This window comes from Argopecten irradians, chromosome 8 (assembly GCF_041381155.1).
Source record: "Argopecten irradians isolate NY chromosome 8, Ai_NY, whole genome shotgun sequence".
Classification (NCBI taxonomy): Eukaryota; Metazoa; Mollusca; class Bivalvia; order Pectinida; family Pectinidae; genus Argopecten; species Argopecten irradians.
This window is the reverse complement of record NC_091141.1, coordinates 28,184,391-28,209,839: the sequence shown is the minus strand read 5'-3', so window position 1 is coordinate 28,209,839 and position 25,449 is coordinate 28,184,391. Positions and strand designations below refer to the sequence as shown.

At 33.5% G+C, this 25,449-nt stretch overlaps 1 protein-coding gene across 1 annotated transcript; it reads right to left on the bottom strand.

Annotated features, from left to right (window-relative positions):
• Positions 1-2,660: 2,660 nt before the first annotated feature.
• On the bottom strand, positions 2,661-25,158 carry LOC138328878 (mucin-3A-like). The gene is made up of 6 exons (XM_069275595.1): positions 25,112-25,158; positions 18,947-19,115; positions 18,032-18,222; positions 5,198-5,425; positions 4,538-4,873; positions 2,661-4,040 (listed from the first exon to the last, which is right to left on the bottom strand). The coding sequence occupies exons 1-6, from the start codon at positions 25,134-25,136 to the stop codon at positions 3,700-3,702; spliced, it is 1,290 nt and encodes a 429-aa protein (XP_069131696.1). The 5' UTR covers positions 25,137-25,158; the 3' UTR covers positions 2,661-3,699.
• Between the last annotated feature and the right edge of the window lie 291 nt (positions 25,159-25,449).

Here is a 25,449-nt window from a genome sequence, read left to right as displayed (position 1 = left end):
TTATGTTTTGAAGCACTTTTGAATGGCTCACAACTCCGACACGGCTCACTTGGCCGCCATGATGCTTCTCGTTAGAAAGTCTCGCGCTCCAAATATGGCAACAAGTACGATATATGGAATGACCTACAATTTTTCACTACGAATGAAATATGTCACAAAGTTTTGAACGTGAACTTTAAAAATTCTTTTTTCGCTAAATTCTATGTAATACTTACATTTGTTCAGTTTCCCCATGCTTATTCTTAGTTTGTTGGTTTTTTTAAAACTTTTAAACATATTTTACCTGTTGAGTGTTTCATTTCGTCACGGTTTCCCGGTAAATCAAACATGGCGGCGTATTTGAACAGAATTATACATGTGTTGTGTTTGCCTCGGATTTTACCACTAATAGTTGATGAAACATTATAATCGAAAGGTTTGTGAATTGAATATTGATCATAGTTGTCATAACAATACAGTTACATAAGGATATTAATCGAAGATTTTTTATCAGTCTCAAAGTGCGCATGTGGATCACATTGGGCTTGCAACACTAGCGGCAACGGGGTGGAATTCATATCCTGCCGGGAACGGAGTGGAGGCAGGGTATGATTATTCGTTCTAGTCATACTCATGATTCAAGAAGGCCTTTAAATATGTTATTTACAACCAAGCGTTATCAACATTTTGAGAATTACAATACTTATAATGTAAAGTGGAATATGCAGGTATGTGTCCTTGTAAACATGCATAAGGCATACATAGTAAGAATCTTACAGTGTATAAATACTATGTTGTAACTAATGGCATCATAAAGGTTTATGTGTCCATTTAAATGATTTTAAGAGCTTAATTATCAAATCTTATGGTTTTCAATAGTTTACTTAAGAACAAAATACGTCAAAATTTTAATTCCATCCAGTTATGGCACATATAACTTTCAAAAATATTTGAAATCTCACGTTATATAAAAAGACAAAAATGATCAAGTGGTTCGCAAACACATTTCTTTCCAATGCAAAAATATGGTTCAAAACAATTTAAATATGTAAATGTTATATGTACAACAAAATTACTAGTGAGAAACACATTCAATGTTGCTAAATGTAGTTAAGGAATAGAAAATATCCTTTTTAACTCGAAGTGAATGATAAATTATGATTATTCAAGATTTTTCAGTTTTTGAAGTAACTTTACATAAGTAGCGAGAATTGGATGTAGACCAAAACATATTTCAAAATATCTACATTTTGCCACAGAGACTCCCATTATTCTAATGGTAATCATAATCAGCATTATTTGTGAATAAATGCAGTCTAGACTTGGTGTAGTAATACATATATACATTGATGGGGGTTCTGTTTACTGACACGAATTTAGTCCGCGTTTAATAATTAAACCAGTTAATAATTAATTAATTAATAATGTAACCAGTTTAGTTATGGAATTATAAAAGAAAACTATTAAACGTCCGGATTATTTATGGGTAACTGAAAAGTTCGTTGTCTTTTGAAAGTATTTATAGGGACTTTTTTATCACATTGACCTTGACTGTACAGGTTAAATGGTCGAAGCGGGATTTTCAAATGTTCACTAGCATCTAAAATATGTTTTACTGTGAACTAGAAAACATAATGTAAATATAACATTTAAAGGATTGTAAGATTGCAATTATCGGGCCATATTCTATTTATCTGCCACCAGATTGCATTTAAATCTCCAATAATTGCAATCTAACAACCCTTTAAATGTTCCTTTACAGAACAGAATGAACGCGAAATGTGATAATGTGCTATCAAAGGGAGGTTAATCGTACATATCAATCTATCTATATGCCTGTATGACACAATTTTGCCTATTTCTAAAATTTTCAGTTTGACATCACTCCTGATCAGCTAACAACAAAAATATAAATGAAATACAAATAAAATGGTACAATAACAACAAACTATGATGTATTCCTCATAGCTTTTGAAATTAACATTGGAGTTTATCTAGTTTACCATATTGTTATGTTAGATATAAAATACATGACTTATAGGATCATACAGACGATTTGTCCTCTAAGTGATGGCTTAGTACAAATATTATAATAACAATTTGTTCTCTAAGTGATGGCTTAGTACAAATATTATAATGACGACTTGTCCTCTAAGTGATGGCTTAGTACAAATATTATAATGACGATTTGTCCTCTAAGAGATGGGCTTAGTACAAATATTATAATGACAATTTGTCCTCTAAGTGATGGCTTAGTACAAATATTATAATGACGATTTGTCCTCTAAGTGATGGCTTAGTACAAATATTATAATGACGATTTGTCCTCTAAGTGATGGCTTAGTACAAATATTATAATGACGATTTGTCCTCTAAGTGATGGCTTAGTACAAATATTATAATGACGATTTGTCCTCTAAGTGATGGCTTAGTACAAATATTATAATGACGATTTGTGCTCTAAGTGATGGCTTAGTACAAATATTATAATGACGATTTGTCCTCTAAGTGATGGCTTAGTACAAATATTATAATGACGATTTGTCCTCTAAGTGATGGCTTAGTACAAATATTATAATGACGATTTGTGCTCTAAGTGATGGCTTAGTACAAATGTTATAATGACGATTTGTGCTCTAAGTGATGGCTTAGTACAAATATTATAATGACGATTTGTCATCTTAGTGATGGCTTAGTACAAATATTATAATGACAATTGGTCCTCTAAGTGATGGCTTAGTACAAATATTATAATGACGATTTGTCCTCTAAGTGATGGCTTAGTACAAATGTTATAATGGCATTGTTGTTTATGATCAACCAAAAATATGTTCTCACGGCGAGTGGGAAAGTAAAGATATAATGAGGAGAGGCAGTGATAGACATGTGTTCGTTTTCGCTTTAAAACAAAGCCGCGGTATGGTAATACCGCGATACACATCTATAGTGTAGTTATTTACCTGTCACGTTCAGGTTTGTATATGTTTGCATATATTAGTGGAGATTTAATACAATACCATATTCTGTAAATTCGTTCTTATTTTAGGAATATGTTGGTGCAATGTTGAATCCACGCATTCACCTTAATGGCTAAAATATTATACAGATAAAAATCAATTAACGCCATCATATTTAGTGCCGCAGTATTTCTGTCGCGAAAATCGATAACCGCTAAAATAGATATGTTTTCAGCAAGCGAAAATATCCACGCCGCAAATAATTCCATCCACCTTTTAAAGTAATGTGACAGTATTTAGTGATTGTAAACTTTTAAAAGGTAAAGTGAAAATCGTTAACCTTCAATTGTGATTTTGAAAAATGATAATGTTTGATGTTCAAAATGTTCGGTCAAAGATGTTTAAAGGTTTTTGGGTTTTTTTTCAGGCAAGTATGGTTATGTTTAAATATATGACAAATGTCTGCTTTACGTTTGTTTGTTTTGTAACAATTGTCAGATTTATGTTTGTTTGTTTGGTAATAATTCTGATTTGTGTTTGCTTATAACAAAGATTGTCAAGTTTTTTTGTGGGGAAACATTTTTACGAAAGTATGTTTGAGTATCTTTGAATGGGAAATAATATATGGTACTAATGTGTTTGTAAGAATTGTTCCGGTAAACCTGGATGAATTAATAATTATCTCAGGTCATATGCTTGACAGAAGTAATATCTACATGGAGTTATAAGATATGTGGATCGAAGTTCCAGTTGTCCGAAGTGATCAGGTTTCCCTCAGTGGAATTACAGTCGCTGTGGCACGCTGAGAATTTCTGATGCGGGAGATGAACTGTTTGAACTCCCTTGTGAGTCTGCCGACATCCATGAGTATGATCACCGTAGGGATTACACACAGGATCAGCACCCCACCATAACCGATGTTGGCTGCGGACTGCCGGTCGTCAGGGGCACTGGTTAGTTTCCGCTTGAACGAAGAAAGCTTCTTTGGATCCACCTTCAACTGCTCTTTCAACTTACTGATGCTGTTTTCCATCTCCGCTTCGTTAACCGAGGTGCTTTTAATGCAGGGGCATGAGGAGCAAGACAATGACAATGTTTCTGAAACTAGAAATACAGTGATTAATTTTATTCCCTTGTAGTGTGTGAGTAACAGTCTGATTTATGTTACAGTACGGATATGTATTCCAAAAGGAAAATAAATTCTTCTCTAAATATTCCTTCCATGTATAATTATAGTATACCTATATAAAATATTGAAATATTAAAATACATAATATATATGTGTTCTAAGTGATGCAAATATTCCTGTCATGTATACTAAAGTCATACCTATATAAAATATTTAAATAATCAAATCTTGTTATATATACATATATATTGTGCTTTACCTATTCAATCGTACATATAACTTAGACCTATTTTTCTTTAAAACATTTTAAAGATATACTGCAGTTAGTAATATCTGTTCAAAATTAATTGCTTATTCAATTACAGCCAGGTTGTTGCTACATGTTTAATACTTCCATATTTGAATGACAAGGCCAATGTGTTCATCGAATATTTTAATGGTTTCATATTTGTTTCAATAATAACATTCAGACCTGTCGGAAGTGACGTTTTAGTCAGATCGACGGAAGTGACGTCAATTGACAGAGGGGGTGTTGACTGGGACGCCGTGCCCGGACCTGTCACGAATTCTGTGTTGCTAGGTTCAGTAAAACTCGGTTCTATGGTGCTAGAATGAAACGGTGTAACTGTACTGGCTGTCATGGTCAGTGTAACTCCTGCCGTGGTTGAGGGAGCAATACTTGATGGCGTCGAAGGTGTTATATCTTGTGTTGTCTGTACCTTGACTGAACGTACAGAGGTAGGGCAAATGTTCTGTAAGTTGCTTCTACTGGCTGTTATGTCATTAGAGTTAGTAGTTCTAATAATATCTGAAAACACATGTCAGTTTAATATTTACTGGGTTGGTATTTAAAAGAAAGATTTGCCGGAAAATATCACAAACGTTTGAAATCTTTTGAATAGATTTAAACAGCGAATATATTGACAAATGTTATCGGGGTATCGCTGTGCATTATTATAATACAAGAAAGAGTTTTTATAAGCACGTGTGTACATTAAAAAGATAGTTTAGAAGAAGAAACTATAAGATATCGTCGTTATTGCAACTTTTACAGTTATGCTATGGTACAACAGATACAGTTCTAACGCCCTACCTGCACTTTTCCTGCATATCCCAGGATCCCATTACCTACCTTTCACGTATTTGGGCAGCTCCGTACGCTTTGAATATGGCTTTGTAGAAGTGTAGGTGAATTGGTCACAAACATATGTTGACGTCTGTGTTTGAGTTGTAATCTTTATTCCTAAGCAGTCTCCGGTGCATTGATAAAAGCATTCGGAGGTATCAGAAACATGGAACTGAATGCTATGTCGGCCTGCTGAATGTAGTGTTGAAGTACTCTTAAAGCACGTCTGAAATTCTAAAAAAATTTTTTTAATGAATTTGCAATTTACAGCACAACACTGAGATAACAGCCTATTTCATAGCAAGTCTACGTTTATTAATAACTATAAATACAAAATTATACTACATGCATTTATGCAATACATGCAATTCTAGGAATCCAAGGTCTCAAATAAGTGCCTATCTGTATAAAAACAGGAAATATTTGGACTGTATACATGGTATTATTCTAAAGAACAAATATTCTTAATACTAATCGAGGATATCTTCAAGATTGGGTAGTACGTGTTGTTAAGGGTCATTATCCGTTCATCAATTATATTTGACACAAACTGCGTAAATTATTCGAGATCTAATCCATATCAATTTTAAAATGGCGCATTTACCAGTTGATGCTACAGTAAAAACAAATCATTAAATGTAATTGATTGCATTTTTTTCTTTTTTTTAATTTCTGAAAATTTCGTATTCTGTATCGGAATAAAGTATTTGATCATCCATCAGTGTTTAGACGTTCCTCTGAACATGTGTGGCCTTCTACGAGGAATAGGATGTTTTTGTTGAATGAATAGCCTAACTAAAAACATTGACTTGCAATTTATCTAAATCGACATATTGGGAATACCACAATTTCTTAATAAATGAAAACAAGTGAACCAGGGGTCATAACGATCATCTAAGTTTTGATACAGTATATGTCACGAATATGTCTATTCCACTTTTTAGCTTTATGCAGCACTACTGTCAGCTGTCAATATGGAGATGGATGGCAACCACGACGCTGCGGTATAACATTGCAGACAATCACAGATATTCGAGTATTAGGCCGTTTCACAACACCCCCTTCAATACCCCAGTGTTGGGAGAGGTTGTAGTTTGTCATTCCCAGAAGTATTTTTCAGGAGTATTGGACATAATTTCAGAAATATCAAACACCCTAGTTCGACCAGTACGGGATCGGTCATGGCCACCACACGTTCAAGAACAAATAAAGCTAGCGTGACAGATCTGTCGGTGATAACACCTCCATTAGTGTCTCCGGAAAGTAGTGACGATGAAGGCGGGAATCGGAAACATTGTCAGGCATGTATTAAATCAGTTGAGGAACAAGTGAAAAAGTATTTAGACTTTCGTAAATGCAAGAAGATATATTGCAGACTTTCGTAAATGCAAGAAGATATATTGCTTGCCATGTCGGAAGAAAAGCGAGGAGGAATATAATGTTATACGGAAAGTGAAGTCGGACATTATGTGGTTCTGTCCACATTGTGTAGTAAATAAGGAAAAGGATATAGCGACAACACAGGAGATAGAGGAGAGATGTAAAGACATCATCAAAGAATTTAATGAAAGGATAACGCAACTTAAGAAGGAAGTAGAAAGCAAATGTGATGAGGCAAAAAGTTAGGAAAATGATAGAACAACATATGGGAAAGGTGCTGATACAAGCTATAATACCACTTGGGCGGAAGTAGTGAAAAAGAGCAGTAAGGAACAAGGAGAAAAGACATTTTCCAGTGTTATATCGGAAATCGATTTGAGGAAAGCTAGGGAAAATAATATTTTGATCTTCCGAGCAAAGGAACAAAGATACGATACAGATAAAGAAAGGAAAGAAGAAGAAGTGAAGTTAGTAAGAGAAATACTTAAGAAGTGTAAAGTTCTGGCGAACTCAGACACTGTCGTAACGGCCACAAGGATTGAACGATTTAGCAAGGAGAACCAAAAGGAATAAACGGAAACAACGGGAAAGGAACTATCTTGAAGACCACTTCTAGTTACCTTCAAAACTATGGAAACCAAGACGAATCTGTTTAAGAACATCGCTTGCTTACACCTGAATGATACCTACCGGCACTTAAGAATAGGAAACGACCTCACAAATGCCGAGAGAGAAAAAGAAAAAGAACTATTCAAAGGGGCAAAATCCAAACAAGAACAGTCGTCGAGGGAATACATATACAAAGTACGGTGCAAACCGTGGGCGAGAAAATTCGTACGTATACCGAAGTCACAATCCAAACAAAACCTGTCTTGTTTCTATACTAATGCAGACTAGCTCCACAACAAATTATCAGAACTAACGGGGAGGCTTCAATTATCTACAGCGGATATTATAGGAATTACAGAAGATAAGTCAAAAGGTAGAAAACAAAACCTTACTAAAAACCTACCACAGAATTATTTTCCAAGAACATAGAAAACGAAACTGGTAGAGGTATGCTACTATATACACACAACAGTTTGTCTGTAAAGGAAGTATACATGAAAACAAATTTTCAAGAATTTATCTTTGTGGAAATTACAATAAACATGCGTGAAACAATATTAGTTGGTATCATATACATATCCCCAACGGATAAAAAGCCAACTTGCGCAACCTAATTAAGGAGGCTGCCGGTCAAAAATATTCACATCTATTGATAATATGGGACTTCAACTTTCCGGATATAGACTTGAAATTGCAAAACGCCAAAGAGGAAAACTTGTCATTGCAAGAACATATGCTTTTAGACTGTGTACAGGATTTATTTCTTTATCAACACGTTACGGAACCAACAAGATAGAGAGGTGGTGATAATCCACACATTTTGGATCTGTTATTAACAAATGAAGAAAATATGGTAACTGATTTGAGATACAGAAGCCCGCTTGGAAAAACTTTGTGTTACGGTTTGAATTTATATGCCATACTAAACCTACACAAGAAACTAAAAAGAGGAAATGTTACGATAAGGTAAATTTTATAAGAGCCAATGAGTAACTGTCACATATTGATTAGACCGCATATCTGTCTAATACAGATGTAAATACAAAATGGTCTTTAATACGAAATATTTTAAAGGACATTGAAGATAAAAATATGTACCAACTAAAACGTTTAAATCAACAAAAACGAAGCAACAATACATTCCGTTGGATACCGAAACTAAAGAGAAAATAAAACACAAGAACTCTTTGGCGCGAAAAGCGATTAAAACTAAAGATCCCGATACTTAAAGAGATTACAGACGAGCTTCAAAGTCCGTAAGAAAACGAACACGATTTTTACGTAAGAAATTGGAGTGTGAATTAGCCAAGAGGTCGAAAGAAAACTAGAAATTAATCTGGCAATATATAAATAGAAAGTCAAAATCTAAATCAGCTATAGGTGGTCTCCACACGGATTAAAGCAACGAAACATTGGCGAAAACAGACAAAGATTGTGAAAAAGCTGAAATTCTTTCACAGTTTTTCTGTAGTGTATTTGTGTCAGAGCGCCCAATGGTGATATTCCGGAAATTCCACAAAAAATTATCAGAACAGAGATGGGAAACTTGATTTTTACAAATGAAGAAATACAGAAAGCATTATTTAATCTCAATGATAATAAATCCCCGGGACCAGACGGAGTCCACCCACGACTTCTCAAGGAAAATGCAAATACAATTGCATCGCCATTAACGATACTATATAATTAGTCTATAGAAACGGGAATGGTACCAACAGGATGGAAAGAGGCGCATGTATGTGAAATCTACAAAAAAAGAACAAATAACTCGCGGGAAATACAGGCTAGTCAGTATTACGTCAGTTTTGTGCAAAATGATAGTGTTCGGCAACACTTGGTAAATCATATGAAAGCCAACTCACTGTTCAGTAACAAGCAATATGGTTTTATATCGGGAAGATCAACAACTCTTCAACTCCTTACAGTTCTTGACCAATGGACCAGAGCACTAGATTGATGGAAAAAACTAAAATCATATGGAATACATCACACTGTCGTTTAATGGATAGAGTTGTAATTAATGGAAATAATTCGGTTTGGAGACCCGTCACATCTGGCGTTCCACAAGGGTCTGTAATAGGTCCGATATTGTTTGTTGTATATATAAATGACCTCCCGGATACTCTGCACTCAGAGACATACCTGTTCGCAGATGACACGGAAATATTCAGAGTTATCACTGAAGAAAATAATCAAACCATTCTACACGAAGATCTCCATAATATGGTAGCATGGTGTGATACATGGCTCTTGAAATTGCATCCTGGGAAATGTGTACACGTGCACTTAGGAAGGACAGGTGTTAACTATTGCACGTACCACCTTGCTGATACAACTCTAAAGAAATCACAAGTGGAAAAAGACTTAGGAGTAATGATCGATAGCAGTCTCGAATTCGAAAATAAGATATGATGATGGCAATAATAAGAAGAGCATTTATAAATCTGGACAAAGAAACCTTTCTATTATTATATAAATCAATAGTGAGAACTCATCTTGATTTCGCATGTGCTATTTGGTTTCCGTACAAAGCGAAATACATCGAAAAGGAGTACAAATAAGGGCAACAAAGCTGGTCGCTGAAATTAAAAACCTTTCATACATAGACAGACTTTAATATCTACAGTTACCAACATTAGCGTTCAGGAGACAGCGAGGAGATATGATATAAATTTACAAAATAACCAACGGAATGAACGATCGTGAAGTTACGGGATTTTTTTAAGATGTGGAAAGATGTTTCGTCGCGGTCCGGAAATAGAGGAAATTCTTTAAAAGTATACCCCCAACTATGTAACACTGTAAAGAGAAAAAAAAATTCACTACGTATTGCAGCGGTGTGGAACAACTTACCAGAATGTTGTTTGTGCTAAGAACTTAAATGGTTTTAAAAATGAACTGGATAGACATTGGAAAAATATCGATCTATTTTATGATTTCAAGGCTAATTGACAACCTGAGGTGATATTACAATCATTAACTTTATTCATAAAGTATGTACATAATTTGAGTCTGGTGTAGAGGATGTATTATCCTGTACCTGAAATATGTCATTAAATATCATTAAATATCATTAAATATTATCAACAATGGACTGAGTGTGATCTAAGATGTTAACCTTTGGTACAATAGTATCCCTGATACCCCTAGATGTTAGTCTGTGCCATTATCATTATAGTGTCACAAAGCCTTCTCGTGTTAACCTAGTTTGACGACTTACTACCTAATGTAGTAACCCATAATTTCCACAACGAAAATGTGTAATTATTAGAAGGGTATAAAATGATTATGAACTTATCTGGGAAGCCTTTTATAGTAAAAACCAAAATATTACATTATCAATGTATTTGCAAATTGAATGCTAAATCTATGATAATTGTATTTCCGTGTGCATGAACGTGTAAAACAACAACTTAAAAACAATAGCTGTATTGATAATAACGAATGAAATAATGTACAATTTATTGCAGAAAATGCTGTCTGTTTGGTGTATGAAAACTCACCACTACATTTATACATGCATCTATATAAATGGCGTGTTGACTGTATACTTGTTTTGAAGCTGGATTCATCTTGATTACCTAGTAATGTTCATGGCACATTTAACTTCGATATAAATATCGACACCTGAAGAACTGTAAATATAATTGACACGACATTCTTTACAGTATAAGTATTATAATTAAGACGATGATGTCCTAATGGGAATAGATACTCTACCTTAGATCACTAAAGATAATGCTACAGGGTAGTTGTGCTTTGCTCTCAGATTAAGGCAGCACATGTTGGTTAACTTATAGTTCATGCATTTTAGGAAATCATTACATGTACCTTCAGATCTTAAACTGGTGTGCAACCATATAGGAAAATACTGATCTGTGACCTGGAGTATTTTCTGAAGAATATCTGTTAACAACACTAAATTATCGATATTGATGGCAACTGGGCATTGTAGCAAACGGAGAAATGTACTTCAAATATCTTGTTTGTCAACATAAAAGTGTTTTGCTTAATATTAGTTATCTGTACAAGTGGATGGATATGTTACTTTCATATTTATTTTGGCAATGCTACTTTGATATTGACGTGCAGATAACTTCAGTGTTATACCATGAACAAACCCAAAATGGTGAACCTGGTATGAGAGATTATTCTTTCTCACATAGCTTTCTATTTCATAATTTAGATTATACCCAATTATTGTGACAAAATAGACACATGTCTGCTTAATTTTAAACACTTGATTATATAGCTCCCTGAAGTAAGATGCTATCTTTTTGTTCCTTCCGTGTTTTGTAAATACAAACATAATTTTTTAAAACACAAATTAATTTAAAGCGGCAGTACAGTGAATATGTACATTATATCCTTAGCGTTAGCATTCCTCGGAAAATATGTAGATAGCTTTTTCTTTTCATAGCCGCTATGAAAATTCGAAAAATATATTCAATCCATATATTTACATTAGATTAATTTATGAAAATTATTGAAAGGTTATTTTGTTATATTTAAAATCATGACACCCATATACGACGAAAAACGAGATTAATGGAACAGCTGGATGACAAAGTCGTTCCACAACGTCGCGTTTTCAAGCTTCCGCCTTTCCGGTCGACTTTTTTTTTGTAAATGACAAACGATAAACAAGAAAAATAGTTAAAATAAGATTTGATTGACTTATTTCAGTAAACATTAGTTGATTCTATACCAAGAAACAACACTTAGAGATTATGCATTAAAATATTGTGGGGGCTATTTGTTATTGTTATATGAAACTGGCGTATTGGTAGAAATCAGTTGATCGATGCACGACAATCGTTGCATTCATATCGTATCCATAGTGTTTTCATAGGCAAATGTTTGTTTTCGTCAGTTGGTTGATTCATACAGTGACGAAACACTCAGAATGTAAATATAGAGTAGTAACCTGAAGCAAGAATTGCTAGAACTTATCTTTCTTATTTTATGCACGAAGTTCTATATAGGCTTTACGTTACAGTACTTTCAGTACATACATTCACACTATATCCTTGTCCCAAACCCCATTTGAGAAGAAAGAAATTTTATTTCCGTAACAGATATTTCCGTTTTTTGTCAGATGATTACATTGGTAGCTGGTCCAAATTACTTGAGCGCTTGCACATTCTGCCTGATGAAGATTATTGTACTATCATACGGAATATTTTACCCTTATGAAACTAACGATTATTTGTAAACACATTGAACTTTCAAAAGTATAATTTTATAGCTAAGGTATATTGTATATATATTTTTACCTGTGTTTGTAACACTTTTCATTTAGATATCTGATATGAGAAAAATATGTCGGCTTATCAATTATCAATCAATATATTTGAAGTCAATAAATCGTTCTGACCGACGCGTATGAATTCAAAAGGGAGATTAACTTCCGGATGTTTCGGTCATCTTGAAATTGTTAATCAAAGGAAATCACACGTAATAGATAGATTACTTAAGTGATAGCGGAAGCTATCTTATTGTCCTAGAATATAGTTTTTACCCTTTGGCACCGTACGGCGGACACGACGTGTCTAATCATTGTATTCGTGTCGGCTGTCAAAAATAAAGCTGAAAAAGCCGGTTTGCCTATGAGTATCACCTGTAGCCATCCAGTGTCTATATAAGAGTAGAGGCTTAAATGGTCAATACCCATAAACCTATGAAACTAATCGGATGGCTTGACTATTATTTCAGGTAAGAAATTCTGTGTTATTGTGTATATTTGTTTGTAACCTATTTTTACTTTTATGATTACTTATTAACTGTATAACTTGTTAATTGTTCAGTGATTTAAATTTTGTTTTGTACTTAATAACACAATGTGATTTATCAGGTAATATGATTGTACAATGTATTTCAAACTCGATGTGTAGTTTATAAATACAATTAGTAAATAATTGGAATTGATGTTAATTAATTTTATTATCGTCCTAAGTTACTTATATGTTAGAAATCTATCTTAATTATGGAAGTCGATAATATAATTGTAATTAACCATCTTTGATAAGGTCCCGCAAAGCGGAGACCGCCATATTGTATTTAAACCTATTGAATTGCGCCTCTTACGTTGCGCTGTGTAACATTAACTTTACAGGTTAATTATAATGGGTTATCTTTGTAAATATGATCATTTTAATTATAATAATATCGGCATCTGTTGATTATTGTAGGAATATAGATCATTAGGATTTAAATAATAAATCTTATTGAACAGACATGATTATTTTGAGACAACAGCCGTTAACTATTTGCCTTTAATACTTCTAGTAAATATGAAATTATTACATGTTGTAGTCATGGAATTGTTAGCCATAACTAGGTTATTGTCTTAAGAATTAGCATAAATTACTCATAAATCTTTCTGTATTTTATTATAATTAAGAGCATCGGTGATGTTGTCATCTTCGGAAGTAATGTCATTACAAGCTCATTGCTATTGCTTTGATTATTTCATATTAAGAAATTATCTTATTTTGCTTTAATCTGTAGTTGGTCAATTTATTGAATTACTTATAATTAAGATTTTACTTTTGTTAATCTTCCCGTCGGCTCCTTTCACGCAAAGCGTATATTATGTACTCTACCGTAAAATAATTATTTTCCCTCATTTTATGAGTTTTTCCCCAGAACAAAAGAATTGTTTATTCAATATTGTAATCAGTTTATTATTTCGAAAATAACTTGTATTCGAACTACTACTAACAATGTAAATTATGATTTATAAATTTCTATTGTATTTTGTCATTTCTGCAAAGTCGAAAACGAATATATACAACACTTATTCTTCATTTGTGCTTATACAAAACTCATTTTGGATTATATGGATACATGGATTATATATAAAAGCGTTGTACCTGAATATATTTCAGGAACACTAGATAAAGAAGAAATTGTTATTCTTGGTTATCCTGGTAAAAGTATACTTGCTTTATTAATAATCACTTTTATTTGTATCATAAAGTGGACAATATGGAAATGCAGAAATGACATTTAACACAACAACAGACTTCCAAACACAGAAATTACAAAAATACAATTGAGGAATCAACTTAAAAATTAGCGCTGGCTTTTTTGCAATTCTAAACAGAAAACAGTAGTAACTATTGATATTGTTTCCCAAATATGTGATAGTATACCCTAGTAATGAATATTTGAATAAGTATGTCACATGTGTAGCCTGCTACATGCACTATGTGCAGTGGACTTTTGTTAGCAGGCTTGCATCTTAAGGAAAATTTTGTAATAAACTTTGTATAATTATGTCATGTGTAGCCTGCTATATGCACTATGTGCAGTGGACTCTTGTTTTTAGCAGGCATGCATGCTAAAGGAAATTGTGAAATAAATTAACACATTTCAGTTTGACGTAACTCGTAAACACCTTAAATTAAATATCATATCATATTAGATGATGTTATGTCAGATGTTTGGTCTGTAACTATATATAACAGGCATGCTTCAGGCAGGGTAAGTTTATAAAATATGTAATACAACATTGTCATTGATATGTGATATATAGTATTAAAAATCAAAAGAAAAGTAATCACCGTGATGAGAAAATGAGAATAAAACAAAGTATCAGCTATGCAATTTATATCAATATGTAATATGCGTTTGTATGTATGTATGTATGTTAGGGTGAGTGTATGTGAGGGTGTATGTATGTATGTATGTATGTATGTATGTATGTATGTATGTATGTATGTATGTATGTATGTATGTATGTATGTATGTATGTATGTATGTATGTATGTATGTATGTATGTATGTATGTATGTATGTATGTATGTATGTATGTATGTATGTATGTATGTATGTATGTATGTATGTATGTATGTATGTATGTATGTATGTATGTATGTATGTATGTATGTATGTATGTATGTATGTATGTATGTATGTATGTATGTATGTATGCATGTATGAATGTATGTATGTATATATATATGTGTGTGTTTGTGTGTGTGTGTGTGTGTGTGTGTGTGTGTGCGGCATGTGTGTATGTATGTGTGTATGTATGTATGTATGTATGTATATGAGGGTGAAGGTGTGTGTTTGTGAGGGTGTATGTACGTATGTATGTTTGAATGTATGTATGTATGTATGAATTATGTATGTCTGTATGTATGTATGTATAAACAGTGTTCATTGCATGTTTGCTTGCATGTAAACGTATAATTGATAAGTGTGTACTATATGCATTTGTTAAAAATGTATAATGTATATTGTGTAGGTATATGTGTTGAAGTAGAATAGATAAAATTCAGTTTAAAAAAAGAAAATTTGCTGTTAGCTGGTGGTTAAGTGATTCTCTCCTGCTCTGAGTGAAAAAAAAATCGATTGTATGTTTTGAATTATGAAACATCAATACCAATAAACCTCTGAAACTAATCGGATGGCTTGACTATTATTTCAGAACAAACTACAGCTATAGAGACCAACTACAACCGAACAACAAACCACAAAAAAACTACATAAAAGTATGTTCGTCGGATCATAAGAGCATTTGAACCGCTCGATTATATAACGAGCTTATTCAAAGCATCGCATCCAAGGGGATACATAGGGTAAAAATAGCCGCCGCAAACTGAAGTTGACAGTCTGTAGGATTGAATGTTGAAGGTAACATGTTTAGGTATGTTACCTTAGAAATGCTTCGCACTTCGGTCACGAAGAGCTGCGCCCTTATAAGCTAATATCACTGAAGGTAAGGCAGATGTCTCAGTTACCGTTAATTATGCACTGTTAAAAAGAGCAATTTATGTAAATAACGGAGCCTCATTTTCTGTTTATTTTATTCATACTCTATACTTGTCCCAAACCCCACAGTGGCGTAGGAAGATGAAACGTAATGGGGGGGGGGGGGGGGGGGGCAAAGGTCCTCAATATTTCGTAACAACCCCCCCCCCCCCCCCGGGCGCCCCGCACCCACAGGAGGTAATTGATATACTTTTTTCATATATTATTAAATATCATCCTTGTACTATTTACAAATATTATGATAAAGAACGACTGAGATGAGTTTTACGATGGAATTTGAGGATTTTGCGAGCGCCAAAGGCGCGAGATTTTGGTGTTTTGGGGGTCTCCCCCGGGGAAAAAATTATGATTTAGAATGGCAGAGATGAGTTTTACGGCGCACTTTGTTGAATTTACGAGCGCCGAAGGCGCGGGATATTGGTGTTCGGGGAGTCCGGGGGTCTGCCCTGGAAAAAAATTACGATTTAGAATGGCAGAGATGAGTTTTACGGCGCATTTTGTTGAATTTGCGAGCGCCGAAGGCGCGGGATTTTAGTGTTCGAGGGGTCCGGGGGTCTGCCCTGGGAAAATTTTTTTACAATAAATTTAGAAAGGCAGAGATGAGTTTTACGACGCATTTTGTTGAATTTGCGAGGGCCGAAGGCGCGGGATTTTGGTGTTTTGGGGGTCCTGGGTTCTCCCCCGGGGGAAAAATTAAGACTTAGAATAGCTGAAATGAGTTTTACGATGTATTTTGATGAATCTGCGAGCTCCGAAGGCACGAGATTTTGTTGTTTGGGGGGTCCAGGGGTCTCCCCGGAGAAAAAAATATTACGATTTGGAATGGCTGAGATGAGTTTTACAATGTATTTTGCTGATTTATAAAGCGTTCTTAACACGGTAATTTTCCGATTTAAAGTAACCTGCATTTAGACATGATAATTGTGAGTTCGTCATATCATTATGCAACCCTGCTCGATTTGAACATACCGGATTCACACCATCGGCACATTGTTGTGTAACTCAAAGTTATAATGAATTGAAGACATATTTAATCTTTAAGAAGCATTATTTTAAATAGTATAATTGATGGACATTTTCAGTCTAGTTCGAGTGTATTGAATTTTCATTATCAAAGGCTTGAACATTATGAGCTTGAATGTTTTAGGAAACGCGCCGCGCAGCGGAAATTTTTCTAAAATTAAGTACAAAAATGTGCATGAGGACCCGTTTTTCTTTCAAATGTGCATTTTTAGAACATTTCACTCGGCGAAAATGGGGGGGGGGCAAAAAGCAAAAAGACATGTTTGCCCTCCCGTCCTGGGGAACGGGGGGTGGGAGCAATTTTATTTTCATAAGATATTCCGTTTTATGTCAACTGATTATATTGGACGCTGGTTTATATCACTTGAACGCTTGCAAATAAAGTGCGATAGAACTGAGCTTCTGCCGGATAAAGATTGCGTTCGTCGGATCATAAAAACCTTTGAACCGCTCGATTATATAATGAGCTTAATTCAAACATCGCATTCAATCAGATAACATAGCTAGGGATAAACAAAAATGCCCGCCCCAAACTGAAGTGTCAATGTGTATGATTTAATGTTGGAGATTTGTGTTTTTTCTTATATATTCAGGTATTTTAAATTTGAAGCGCTTCGCACTTCGTTGCGTCCTTATCATGTATTTTACTCCTTCCCAAAGAAAATCCTGAGACCTTAATGACCATTAAATTTGATCACAATTTTCACTTTAACTTACGAGTATTTGATTTTAACATATCTATGAGTTGAGAAGAAGATGTTGAATTTTTAATGTTTACAACTTTTGGTCCCGCCCCTAACGCTAGTGTGTGTTTGGACTATATTATGAAACTAATTTTCGTTCATACAAGAAATACACATGGTAATACATTTTTCGGTTTCGTGGGTGAAAAACACGTATAAACACAGGAACCCATATTTGAATATATCATTATCGATTCGATATGGGTTTGTTTTATCTCATTTCCTGGATACATTTAGCGATAATAACAATGTCCAGGGAAAGTTAACATCGCCATTTTAAAGTACATTAATGGATATTACTTACCTAATGTCGATACCTGACATAAAAACGCCTTGGATGATGTGCAAGAGTTTGCTTTAAGAGTACTGTCTAGGAACAAACATGCGTCCTCCTCCATGTGGTCATCATGGCTATAGTAAGCGTTATCGACGCTCTCACAGATACCCAGCCATTTGGTATTCCCACTATGGCGATATCCACCCATCCACACTTCACTGAAACAAACAAAAACCTTAATTATATTTTGAAATTGATGAACCATACCAATTATAAAGGGAACAATTAGTAAGGGTTAAGCCTCTTACAAAACCACAGATGATAGAAACAATTACGCGATCAATTGAAATGTCTCGTCGATTCATGACTTCTTACAAAGACGAAGGAAACATAAATAGATTATAGGAAACAATAGCATAAATAGAGGTTAAACAATAAGTGGTTGTTGAATATTGAATTTATTCCACACGAGTGAGTTATTCTTTAAAAGTTACAAATGACACGAGCTTTAGCGAGTGTCTTTTGTAACTTTTAAAACATAACTTACGCGTGGTATAAACAAATTGTTAATAAACAGCTGCAGTGTTTATTCAATGTCCTGAGATTTGAATAACACCGCCTACTGTGGTAGAAAGACATTTATTAAATACAAATAATATCGAAATACATATAAGAATATTAATTATTTTCTGCCTAATTTTCACAAAATTATTTGTGTCTAGGTTACTAATGTATATATGTTAAATTAAAACTTCGGTAAGTAAAAGGGAAAACATTTTCTCATGTAAAAGATAAAAAACAACTCGCAATTATCGTCAATAATTATATCGTTATTGCATTTTAAGCACAAATGCAATGACAAAGCTAAACGTCTACATATACTGTACCTAAATCTAAAGTTATGAAAAAAAATGTTCTAAAGTTCAAAAGATATGTCTCTACCTGTGCGGAATGCCAATTGACGTCATGGTCTCCATCATACTCTTGATGTAGTTGTTATCTGCAGACTCTGTTATGTGAGCTAGGGTCATGTTTCCTGCCTCGCAAATTGCCTGTGCGTCAAACCAGGACTCTGCCTGATTATAAAATTTGTACAAACACCATCGGTAATCTAAAACAAAATCAATGAGTCACATGTTTATATATACATCGATAACCTAGAACACAAATAAAGACGTTAACTAGTTATGAAGAGGTATGGTCACTTTCCACCTGCCATGGCCTAAGCCACGCACAGGTCTTGCTTGAACTAAAAATACACTAAAACAATTGTCACGTGACGTATTGTACAAGTAGTCTATTTCATTTAGCGCATACTAAACGGCAAATATTCCTTAATAGTATATGCTATCTTAGCGAAAATCAAATTGTATTAATTACAATAATTACTTATCTATACTGACTCCATCCCGACATATACCAAAGTTGACATAACATAATGTATACAAATTACGCGAGATATATACAAAGTGTATCATTAACTACAAGGCCATTTTTTAAAATTATATTTATCATCTTTATTTGTGGTTTTATTTATTTGATATCACATATAATTCAAATTATGTGTTGGATACGAAAAAACAAAGGATTTCTGTTTGCCCGTCAAAATAACAAAAATAACGATCAAACCTGGTGGTGATTTGAACACTGAACCTTCAGCACACGGAGCTATGTCTCTACAATCTGAGCTACACAAACTTTATACTTTGATCTGTTCTGACATCAATTTATCGCAATCTGGATGTTGAATTAAAATATTTTATCTATCATGTTTTCTCATTTTTAGGCACGAGCGCATTGGAGGACCACTTTTTGGGATTTGGATTAAAGTCGTATTTTTCTACGCTGAATAAAATGAGCGATAACAAAAGTTGGTCCTCTGATGCGCTCTATGTAAATGTAAAAAAGTGGATTATAATACAGGAAAATCACCACCAAAAATCACACGATGATGCAACATTATGAGCATTTAATGAATTATCTACTGCAATATATATATCAAATGTGAATTGTATGCATTCAGACCTTCATATTTTGATATCTATTTTTGGATTTTGAAAACGGTCACCTTTAGGTCGAAACAGGCCGATATGCGTCATAACTCAAATTTTTACAAACTAAATTGGTAATATTAAATACAATTGGGCTTGACAAAGATACTGTCAAATATTCAAAACCTAGCAAATTGCAAATATATCTTATATAAATATGGAGATATAACACACAAAGATAATCATGAGTGTACTCTTAATAAACCGCAAAATCAGTTTATGGTGAGAAAACACTCATATTTTTGTGTTACATCCACATTACATAAAATAAATTCAAATTAATCCATATAATCTAAACTTTTTCCCTGTAATTTCACTTTTATTGATGGACTATTTTCTCTTCAATTTTTAAGTTGCCGTATAAACCAATCAAAAGGCTGATTTTACGGACTGATGTTTAAGTCAGTAAAACTCTTGTTAAATTGTTATCATTTACAGAAGAAATAGTTTGATGTCACTGATCAACGAAGTAGCGTCAAGATTCGAAAGCGTGATAAAATATTGGTCTCAGATAGTTCTTTGTGCAACCCACTTTGTCGAGGAAATTCTTCTTAATGTAGGTTGTTTGAATGGTGGTAATTAAATGTATGTTGCATATTCTATTTATTGTTAAATGGAACCGCACCCAATTAAGATCATACATAATGTATCATGACATTCTAAGAATTATCTAAATTTTTAATTTGAAACATTTAACAGCGTATATAACTATAATAGGATTCGTATTTCGACAAAACCCTTAATTATGCATCTTCTGATGTAAGAAATCTAGCATTTTGTTTCTCGAATTTCAATGTATATCATATACACCATATCATGTTTCCAGATCAAAGAGAATCACATTCAAAACAAAAGACATGTATACCCGTGATATATACATTACTTGGACCATTATAACGACCATAGTTTTCAATTTCTATGTTTCCATTTGAGAAACTCCGTACTTTCATTAAATGTTAATGTAAAAGATGGTCGGTTTTAAAATCCTGTACAAAAACAAACCAAGCAAAGCGTTGGAAGAAAGACAACTATAACTTCACAGTTTTTTCTTAAAACTATATGTGACAAAAATGAATTACACTACCGGACAATGAAGTGTAAATAAAAATCATACAGTTCAGAAAATGATTATTTCAGTATTGGACGATCTCTACTGTATTTCATGCTGTACTTACATTTAAAATTATTAACGTGGCATTGCATATTTAAATATGCACATGAAATGTAAGTCGATCTAGACATTCATATTTTATACTTAGAACTTGTCATGTTTGTAATATATACCCTGTAATGCTACATATATAGAATAGTTAGAGGGCGTGCTATAAAAATGAAATGCAAGATACAAAAGCATAAAATTATGCTAAAAATGAAAAATGTTTTATTAGTAAATATTTTGCATATCATTGTGATAACATATTTTAATATTGTAAAGCACTGTAATGAATACAATCTTCGAATCAATTTTTGAAAGTGCTCGTTATCAATCTTCGCAATTATTTCATGTGTCTATTATTTAATGGGTATACATTATCCATCGTTGACCATGTATTTCACTCGTCATAAAATCATTTTTTAAACACTTCTGATTCGTTTATGAAATTCTAGATACTCAGAACATAACAGAGAAATATTGATCATTCAACACGAATATGTTCCTATGAGTATTATAAAAGGAAAGGTGGATACGGTAGATATAGTGTTACTTCCCTTATTGATGGACGTAATGTCATTGTTCGATGGACGTAACTCCAGTTCTCTTTTAATATATTTCCAGTGCTGAAGCCGTTATTTGACGTCTTTTATTTTGTACAATTTAAAACAAAAATATAACATATTTGAATTTAGTGTTGCCTTTTCGTCAGCATCATATAATAATAACATGTACCACCAAGGATGGCTAATTTTACCATCTGTTGGAAGGCCTACTGATTGTTTGTAAACTCTCGTTTCTGACATAAACGCCTTTCCAATACACTAAGCCCCGGACAAACACTATCGGGTATCGCGGGTAATGGGCAACTTCGCTAGCCAAGGATATTCAGTATAATGCTCTCGCTGAGTAATAGATTTTCTCATAAAATTTATGCAAACAATGTTTTCCCAAACTCATTGAAATAAAACAAAAATAGTGACATCAATGATCAATGATCAACAATTTTTTTAGGTGCCAAAATCGAATATGTTTTTTAATGTAGGATTATTCAAAGGATTACTTTTACACATCAATCAGCAACGTAAACGTAACGTCAACTGAACGCCCGGATTTTCGGCCATATTCTTGGATTTCTGTTTCATTTAAGGATTAAATCTTGCTTTGGGCGATTTCATGGGGTGATGAATTGAGTTGTTCTTGAAACAAATCGAATGAATTGCGAAGCACCCCATGAAATCGACCAAAGCAAGATTCAATCCTTCTATTTCAATTCAATCGTATTAGATTTTTGTTGTTTTTTGTTTTAAACAATTGCGAGTTTCTGGGCTTGTGCAAGTCTACAACGAGGGACGTAAGAAAATAGTGCGTCATTAGAATACGACCAATTAAGAATAAATAGCGCAAATATTACAATTTGTCATACATTTACTTAGACTCAATTTTATTATCAAAGTAATTCAGATGAAACATAAAACATTTACAATAGATTTAGAAGTGATTGCAAAAATCGTCCGCCGAAAATGCGGAAGGATAATGTCTAGACTGTGTGATACGGTTGTCTCCCGCTTCGATTCAAAAGTCACCGTAACGTGATGGGAACGGAAAGGTTCTAGTGGATTATGTAGCATTTAACCTTGCTACAGTTAAACAACTGATTAAAGGTAAATCAACACTCTTTGACTTTTATATAGTATTTCTTATCGCCGTTGAGGCTTCATAATTTGTTTGTAACTGTGACGTTTTAACGTACATGTAACGTTAGGCTAGTTTCGACACACAGGGACATGGCACATTTTATTTTGCTTCGGTAGGCAATGTTGCTGACTCGAACGATACACAAGAGTTACGGAGTCAGTAAAACGAGAGTTCATAAAAATGGTTTTAAAATTGTAGAAATCTGTCCGTAATATTTGCATTTTTTAAACCACCGCTGTTTAGATCTAGGCCTAATCTAGTAGGAAGGTTCTTAGGCAAACGTAGGTCTAGATAAAATATTTTCTTGCGCGAAAACCGATGTTAAGATACCAAAGTTCATACCCAAGTTCATGAGCAAATGAAACCGGATTTTTTAAGTAGTTTCATTGAGTCCAACTTCAGTGAAAATTGAAATATTACGAAATGAATAAAGATAATCGATCAATTAAGAAGTCTGGTTTAGTAATTTTACCTTTATGTCACTAGTGTAATAATATAACCTAGAGCTATTTTCATTGACTGTTCCAGACAGGAAATCCATTGTTGACGTCATGACAGAATCAATGATACCTGACGTTAGCATTCGCGAAATGCGGGAAACAATGGCTGCCTTCGATGAAATTTTGGAGAAGACTCTGGCGTTGCAATTGTTTGAAATATATTTTGAGTAGTTATGAAATAAAAATGTCTTATTTTTCCTTCATTTGATATATGCTCTCCTTTTGGTGGGGCAGCGAACCTGTTTTCATCTAGCTCACAGTGTGGCGTAATTCTGTGGAGTCCTCACCACAGGGTGTATACTGTTGTAATATATTGTGCAAAAGTTGTATTTCCACAAGATAAATTTTGAAGAATATAATAATATGGTTCTTTATAATAAATTGTCATCTTTATTAGATGGTCATTTCAATTCATATTGTATTTGAGTCTTATGTGCAGCAAGCATAACAGATTTTTTCTCATTTGACATGAACACTCATTCAATAGCATATGTATTGGACGCATGAAGGTGTTCATAGATCATAGAAAAAAATAGAAAACATAGATATAAAAACTTTAAATGCGACATGAATGTGTATATATATTATAACAAATATAGCATTTTGATGAGGTCGATACATGGTTATATCGACCAAAGAAAAAATTATGACCGAGGACGTAGTCCGAGGTCGATATTTTTTCTGTGGTCGATATAACCATGTATTGACCGAAATCAAAATGCTATATTTTGTTTTATTATTTTTCTGGATTTTTTACATTTTGAAATGAGTGCAAATCTAAATAATAGTATCGCATTGTAAATTCTGCTTTGCTATGACAGTTACAATCTTATGATTTTGTAAACATGTTTAATTTAAGAACAACTTACGAAAACAGTATCAATTGATGCACTTCACGCTTTTATTACATGCACCCGGTGCATGCGTTCTTGTAAATTGCATACAGTAACATGTACTCGATTATACCTGTAGCTCCATGTCGGACACAGTCAAATAAAATTTGTAGTTTGTTCTCGTTGAAATAATCCACTTCGATGCCAAACATATATTAAAATGATTCAGATTGACATGAAGATACATTCTATTATGCTTAGTACTCCATTCCGTAAAATAAAAATCGTAATACATACTGTAGGATTAGCTTAGGCCTAATGTTGTTACTAGTCTAGGTGGAAATTTTCATATAAATATCAAACGTATTCACTATTCAATGGCTGCAGATGCTTAATGAATGTTATTCGATTATTCCTACTCCTCCTACCGTGTTTATGTTGAAAAATTTAAAAGTTTAAACTGTAGTCATCAGCTGGAAGTCATCAATCAACGTCGTCTGTCACATTTTGTGGTTACGCTTCAAACTCGGGTCATCAAAGCGTTTGTTTCAAAGCGCCAGGAACACGAAGCGTTTTTGGGTAACGTAGATTGATAACGTTATCTAAAAATAACCGTGCAAATATACTTTTTTCTATAAACTACTTCCGGAAAAATCGTGCAATATATTTTTTTAACGGTGATCACGTTGCGTGTTTTTTGACCAATGAGAAGTGATAAAAAATCCAGAAAAATAATAAATAATAATGTCATTCGCTCCATACAAATCCAATTAGTAATCTTTGTTTATAAAGTGTTTTCTTAACACATCCATCTGATCATTCTGTATGTAAACAGTACGAGAAAGATTATTCTTAGTAAAATGACTTCTTACCGACACATTGCCCATTCTTGTACATAAGGTTGGCTATATTCACCGCAGTCCAGGATATGCTACAATGCATTCAAACATAATAATTAGTGAGGTGAAAGATATTTTTTTTAATGTAAGTGGGACAAAATATTCATATGTATTATATATATCACGTATATGTCAAGTTAAACAAATATATTGAATACAAAATGAAATCTTTTCACGCGAAAAGGAACTACATTCAAAAAACCGGATATTGATACTTGTTATGTATATTTCAGCTTTTGATATTTCAATCACTTTGTTTAATATAGAACCTGACAACATTACAATTAAAGTTGGGGTCATATTCACATGAC